General features: G+C 44.0%; 1 protein-coding gene across 1 annotated transcript; it reads right to left on the reverse strand.

Moving 5' to 3' along the window:
• Positions 1-4,882: 4,882 nt before the first annotated feature.
• pou4f4 (POU class 4 homeobox 4) lies at positions 4,883-6,934 on the reverse strand. The gene is made up of 2 exons (XM_020535384.2): positions 6,815-6,934; positions 4,883-6,003 (listed from the first exon to the last, which is right to left on the reverse strand). Exons 1-2 carry the CDS (start codon positions 6,932-6,934, stop codon positions 5,086-5,088), a joined length of 1,038 nt encoding a protein of 345 aa, XP_020390973.1. The 3' UTR covers positions 4,883-5,085.
• Between the last annotated feature and the right edge of the window lie 446 nt (positions 6,935-7,380).

A 7,380-nucleotide genomic window follows, 5' to 3' on the forward strand; every position in this document is an offset into this window, starting at 1 on the left:
AAAATGCTGGGGTTCAGTACAATTTAAAATAGGAAATAGCTACAATATTTTAGATCTCACACATACCTATCGACTAAAACACACACAATTGGGCAACGTGGGTCTTGAAATGAATAGAGACTGAAGTGGGTCACCGGATTCTCCCACACTTTGCTTTTCGGTGTAAATTAACTGTTTCTGAATGCTCGCCCAAACGGATATACGGGAATGATTTTTTTTAAAAATCGTGTTCCTTCCAAAAGACAGTTTAGACAGAAAGAGTGTGAACAAAGGGCAAATTGATGTGATTTTATACAACTGAGCCCACATGTATAATTTAAAGGCACTAGTTGTGTCTTTTTTGCCGTCAGACTTGCAAACATGTCCCTGGATAGGCGGACACGGCGATCCTCCCAACACTGGGGAACTGCTCACACATTAACGTGAAGTGCAGTGGATGAGAACTGAACAATACTGAACTTGAATTCCCGCAGAGATTCCCTCTTTCAATCTCCTTCATGAATAGTAAAAAAACAATCCTAATCACATAAGTCTAATTAGCCGCTTGTCATCTTCCGCTATGCAATCTATTAATTTCCAACAGTTACCTCCATTAATGATTTACAGAAATTGGCAGGGGTAAAATAAGTCCGAATATTGCCGTGTTTCACGTCCGCGGCCTGCCTGTACCTTGTTAGTCTTTCAAGATGGTAAAGTAGCAGAAAGGGGGTCGAAGATGATAATAGGAATGATTCCTGCAGCCAGTCTCTGCAACTTCGGGAGTGCTAACACATACTCAAGTGCCTTGCAGAGAGTAGCTTAAAAAGAGGGAAAGAAGGGGCAGAAGGAAGAAAAAAACTGCAAGATCGATTTACATATCGGGAATAGTCAAAGAGGTGATCACTACTCAATGTAATTGAGGAAGACGCCATAGATTGGAATTGTTGCATTTTCCTCCAGTGTACAGTCGACAATGTCCAAAGTTTCTATTTAAAGCGCCGCTTCCATCGACCGTATCAGAGATTTTAAAAGGACAGCAATGAAGTGAAATGTACGCCGTGCATTAGGCGTAGCCAGTGGCAGCAATTACCCAGCGTTACTGTTTTTTTTGGTTGTTGTTGAATGATTTAGTAGAGTTTCTGACTGAGTCACTTTAAGCAGCCCGGAGCGCTAAGGGCTCGCAGAGCGGCGAAGCATTATCAGGGCAAATATATTTCAGAGACAAAAGCACCTCTTGAGGATTATATGGCAAACTCCGTTTGAAATGTGTGAACAACTGAATGTTGTAATGTTGGTTTACACGTTGGTTGAAGGGGACCGTCTGGACATCACCTTATTAAATAGTGATGAAGGTGCTGTTCCCAATTCATAGCAGTTGTGGAAATCCAAATGGCAAAAATGATCACCAGAGGGGAGAAGGTGTTCTAAAATAATTGAGTATGGTATTAGGCAATTCTCCGCCGTACTTTGCAGTAATACATTGCAGCAATACCAGGAAGACTGGAGAAGGACCATTCGCTTCCTCTTCAGTGAATAGCCGAGACAGATACCATGCGGCTTTGCTAACACGTACCCACAAACTTTCTCGTGTTTAAACTGTAATGGGAAGGTTGCAAGGTATTGACGCTTAGGTAGGAAATCAGGGAGGAAAACATTTAAAAGTCCCTCACACCGACGATCCTACCACAATCCGGGGAATTGTTACCGAGTATTATCAATGAACGCCGGATGTGATACAGCTAGTGTCTCGAAGGCCCCTGTCGAAACAAATCCAGGCGGTCCCAACAAACAGAAATAAAACCGAATGAAACATTGATGAAGAAATTTATAGTAGCGTTTTAACTAAAGCTTTGGGTTCATCTACACTTACTTGATGCGACGATCCACGACGGGTTATTCTCTTGCAGCTTACCAAAAATCAATAGTATCATAACAGCCAGAATTCATTATTCATTCATGATAGGCTTTACAAGATGAAACCAACTAGCCAACAACTGTTTGTTGATAAATTGTGTATTGCCCCATTAACAGCTCGAAAAGATGACACACTGCAACGGAAAATCCATTGCTTTACAAGGCACCTTTAGCCTCACAATAGAAAACATGATAAAAAGTCGTAGAAAATGTCAATAGTGACTCCTTCTCGACCTCTCAACTAGTGTAAAGCAATGACCTTTTCTTGAACTGTTAAGATTGAACCGCCGCGCCCGCACCTGAAGTGAAAACTTTCAAGCTTCGAGATAGATCAATTATTTCATATTCTAAAAGTTGGACCAGCTGAATGATTTGGATGAAATTCTTTGTCATTTTTTCAGCCTTTTAAACCTTTCATTCCCTTTCTATTTGCAGAAACCATCACGTTACTTTTCAACAAAGCACGTCGATGTATTATTAAACCCGCATCGAACCAAAAGGTGCCAGTTTAATGAGAGGTTTAGTCTGACTGTGAGGACTACTGTTCGGCCATTCTTCAATCCGGAATCTTCAGATCTTCTGTTCCTATTCGTTTTCCTTTCTCATTGCCGTTAGTAATCGGTTTTGTCGTTTAAAAGTTTTTTTTTAAAGAATAATTTCATAATTCACAGTTTTTCAAAAAAATCACAAAGCTTCACTTTTTAAAATAATGTAAACAAGCAATTGTTTCAAACTGGCAAGGATGGAATGACTTGTTTGCTTGTTTAATACTTTCAGATGCGTGTAAATTTTCGGGTCGGCGCAGTCAAAGTCAAAGGGAACAGCGCGACAACTTTAACAAGGTGATGGGCAGAACTGGTAATCGATTGACCCAGACCACATCCTTAATGTTAAAGGCAGCGATACTGTGACAGAGCGGAGCCATGATTCCAGTACATTTGCTGATTCATTTCTTCAGTAGATCAAGTTATTTTATTATTTACAATTGTTTATTTATTTATCCCCATGTCTTCATAACGACTATTATACCTCATATTCAATTTCAAAAATTCCCCAAAAAAGTACGGGAGACAAAAAAACGATTTCACTGCTCACATCCGTAGGTACAGTCAGATGAGAACTACCCGCCTGGAGATTTCTAGCGCTCGTTATTTCAAGCGAAATGTGTTTAGAGGTTAAATTTAGGATGTCACTGCATCCTAAGTGAGCGGTTCCCTCCATCCCAAGGCTGGAACATTGAGTAGATTTTAGTTTCTTTCTATAATGTTCTATTAGCTGTAGTTTCTTTTATATATGTGCAACCTGTTCGAGAATGTTATGACTTCCTCCCATTCCGCGGCAGGTAAACTTGAACCTTGACCTGGGGTAGGGTCGTTACCATGGCGCCATAAAGTCTCCCTACCTATAAATCTGAGTAACAACTCGGAGTGTCCCCTGTTTGAAACCGCTCAGGCAGACTCAGGTTAGTGTATTTGTCAAGATCCCGAAATCTTCCTGAAAGCGGGTCTTACCGTCAGCATTTACCTGAGTTTTGTGAACCACACCGTAAACCCAAATCAAGCCAGAGGATAAGACAGAGATGTTGCCCGAGTGACCGAGCAGTTGAGTGCGAGCTTACCTTTTGAGTTTATTTCAAATAGTTTCTGCTGGAGGAACTCGAATCTAATATATCTTCTGAAGTTTTCGCCGAAAAGTTTCCAAAAGAAAGACTATAGAAATGGATTCAAAAATATCCAACTACAAAAATGAGCATTGTGGTGGGCACCAGGCCTCTGCGTTTTGATAAAACTTTAAATGATTTATTTTAATGTAGTTGCAATTTGTATTCGAAAAATGTGTCTGCATTAAGTTCACCGAATAGGTATATTTTGTGTAAGGTACAGTTCAAGACCGCATTCTTTCGTTTTGCAGCGTGCGGAGTTTTATTCAAAACTTTGCAGAGTCACATCTGATTAAAAATCTCACATACAGTCAGTAAACTAAAATAAATAATGACACTTTGAGATCGGAACCAACCGTTGGGAAAGTCAGCATCAGAGAGAAGCGCATTGTAGAAACAGGGGAGTCTGTGAACCGGTTCGCAAAGTGCACTCTCAACCACCGGGACAGCAGCGGCTAGTGGTGGGGAGAGAGATCTGGGTGAAGCGGCTGCAGGCACCAGCCACACACATTTTCTCTCTCACACACGCATACACGCACACACACTGAAGTTGGTCTTAGCGATAAACTCCCAGCAAATAAGACGAGAACGTGAATTTCGCACACAAGATAAACAAACGCAGGAAGATGACAATCTCTGCCAGTTAGTAAATCGCCTTCAAACTCACATCGTATCTGGCCTCTCGCTTCAAACTTTCCGTATGGAACATTCCCCCAGTGTTTCAAACTAGTCTATTGTACCACGACTTATTTTTAACGTAATTTTGATTGTCAATGCATCGTGAATCCCTTTCAGTCTTTTCCAAATTAAATTTATGACTGAGATAAATGAAGGGGAAGGAAAGGGACAGTGAAAACCCCCCAGGGCGGATGAGGTAGGAAACCATTCGTAAACAGTTATTGCAAAACATTTTAAACTTATTTATTATCGATTTTTACTTTTTGCTATTAATATCTTGACTGCGACATTCACTAAACGGAAATGATGCATAAATCATGCAGAGACAGACCTGTGGACTATACAAGAGGTACAATAGAATTCATATGACCCGTTCTTACATAACTAATTGTTTCTCTGCTTTTGTTTTCGAAATGACTTGACAAGCCCCCATCTGCCCCAGCACTGTGTCCACTTCAGCTGTAGTTCTAGAAGCCCGGATCAATGTATCAGACCAGATTACGCGAATGAAAGTTGAACGCACACAGTTCATTCACAGACTACGTACAGCCTATTACGGTAGAAAAGCAAACAGGATCTTTTTTTCACAAGAATGTGATTAAACATTATTCAAGTCTCGTTGAGATTATTTGTTACAATATGATTGCCAGATAAGTCATTGATGTCCCATCCTAACCAAAACGTAAAGCTTGCTTCCCTCAAACTCGTACAAAATATACATAATCAAAGTTCATTCCTCAGACATATCCTTCCGGCTCACTTCGTTTTGTCGGGCAAAGCTTAACCAAGAAAACACGAGTTATTAAATCCTGCTTCGCATCGTCTCAATACCATTGAGCAGTGTCTAGGACGTCTTAATGTGTGGCGGAAAATTTCATCCTCTTTTGTTTCTGTCTCTGATTGCAAAACCACACTCTCACCACATTCTTTTTCAGGTCCAATTTCTCTGCAATTGCTGCAATCTTCTCGGACGAAGGACGGGGCTGAACGGCGAAATAAGCTTCGAGAGAGCGTTTCTCCGGCGCTGCGATGGAGGTCCGCTTGCGCTTCCGGTCCCCTCCACTGAAGAGCTCAGGTTTGGTCATTTTCTCCCTCTGAGCCCTCTCGGCTTCGTCCAGCCAAGCCTCCAGGATGGGCTTGAGCGCAATCATGTTATTGTGCGACAGAGTCAACGATTCAAACCTGCAGATTGTGCTCTGACTTAAACAGCCCACCCCCGGGATCTTCAGGTTGGCCAAGGCTGAGCCGACATCGGCCTGTGTCACTCCAAGCTTGATCCTCCTCTGTTTGAATCTCTCTGCAAACGACTCGAGCTCCCTGGGATCGGCCTCACCATCATTAGCGCCCAGGCCCATATGGGCGGACAGGGCGTGCGAATGGGAAATGTTCATAGGTTGGTGGTGATGCGGGTGATGGGACATGTGGTTCATGCTCGGCATGTGAGCATGGGGATGTGATGGTGTGGAGCCGACCTCAGGTCCGGCCATCCCACTCACGGATAGCCCCGGGTTCAGGTGGTCCAGCAGGTCCCCATCTAGGCCCTGGGCTGACTGGTGGTGGTGATGGTGATGATGGGGATGAGAGGTCAGCACCGATGGATGGGGCAGGTGTACAGACGAGGAGGTAGGTGTGCAGGACACGCTGGTCATGGTATGGTAGGTGACATCTGGCTTGAACGGGTGGCTTTTCTGCGATACAATATCCACAGCTGCCAGGGCTTCGGCGCGGGACAGCAACGTTTCATCGAATCCCGTAAATATATTGCCTTGCAACTGCAACGGAAAAGCAGAGTATATTACTACCGTGGTCCTGAGCAACAAACCATAGGGCACGGGTGCGCAAGAACATGCCTACAACTGGCACCCTGCGAGTTTCCCATGTGTGTCCCTTCAGCATTATCGTTGACAATCTGTAATTAATGGCTAAATAAAAACCGAAAGAACGGCCGATGGTGTAAATCCGGAAGAGGAGTTCTGAGGAAGGGTCACCGGACCCGAAACGTTAACTCTGATTCTTTTTTTCTTCACAGATGCTGCCAGACCTGCTTAGCTTTTCCAGCAACTTCTGTTTGTGTTCCTGTAGTTAATGGCTTCCCCCCGCCCCCACATCTCAGTCCAACCAGACCAGCAACACCAAATTGCGAAAATGCGTAGAATAGTTTTTAAATGGTTTTGGTGGGATCTTGACGCGTGTACACTTGCCGCGTGGGAACATTGTCAATTCCTACAGCGACATTTCGTGGAATTTGCGAAGCGATAAAAGTAACGTCAGATTTCACAGAGATTACCCACAGTGCGCCGGCTGTGAGCACTCTGCACCCCTACAGAACAGCTCGAGTGATAGACTAAGCACACGGTCTGTCTACCTGGGCACATGGGTCTGGGGCTCTCACTGATACAATTTCCTTATTGACATCCTCCTTTGTCAGGCTATCAACATTGTACAATATTACAATTTAAACCCCCACTGGAGGCCTCAACGCGCCTCCTTGTAACTTGAAACAGTGATATAAAATTCTAACTTTAAATGCCCACGCAATTTGACAGAGCTCCAGACAGAAATTACAACCTTAGCTTGACTTACCGGAGGAGTGGGCATGCAGGCTCTCCTGATGGCCTCGGTGCTCGAGTGCAGAGTCGTGTATTTGGGTTCGTGCAAGATGGGATGCATGCCGAAGGGCTGCTTGCTATTCATGGACATCATGTTTGCATGTGGGTCATGTGCAGGTGAGCGCTGAACTGGTGCTGTCCCTCTCCCACTCCATCCGCTTGTCGCTGAGTTATAGCCACGCAGGCTGCAGGACACGCCGCCCGGGCCGCCCCTCGGCCCCGATCATTGGTACAGAACCGCCCGACCTGCAGGCGCTCTGCTGGGTCCGCCCATGCAGCTTCGTCATTGGCTCAACCTGGCTCAAACCGCTCCTTCCAGCGATTCCCAGCTCGCCGATGAAATTGGACGAATGTCAGTTCTGGCACAAGAGTTCTGCACAAACCTGCTTACTGACTTTTAGGGAATTGGTAGCTAATACTTTTCATTGTTATTTCAAACTAGTCATATTCACGCCCATGTGTGTGATCATTGATTCAGCACTTTCTAAACTATCATTTAATTGCGGAACTATTAAAATTAACACACAATGGCATCCACGC

The sequence above is a fragment of the Rhincodon typus genome, chromosome 14 (assembly GCF_021869965.1).
Source record: "Rhincodon typus isolate 14 chromosome 14, sRhiTyp1.1, whole genome shotgun sequence".
Classification (NCBI taxonomy): domain Eukaryota; kingdom Metazoa; phylum Chordata; class Chondrichthyes; order Orectolobiformes; family Rhincodontidae; genus Rhincodon; species Rhincodon typus.

Bases quoted from the DNA above. Each gene is read 5' to 3' on its own strand.
- pou4f4 (XM_020535384.2), bottom strand. From the start codon at position 6,934: ATGATGTCCATGAATAGCAAGCAGCCCTTCGGCATGCATCCCATCTTG. The intron at 6,004-6,814 runs GTAAGTCAAGCT...TTTCCGTTGCAG, and splicing joins CCTGCATGCCCACTCCTCCG to TTGCAAGGCAATATATTTAC.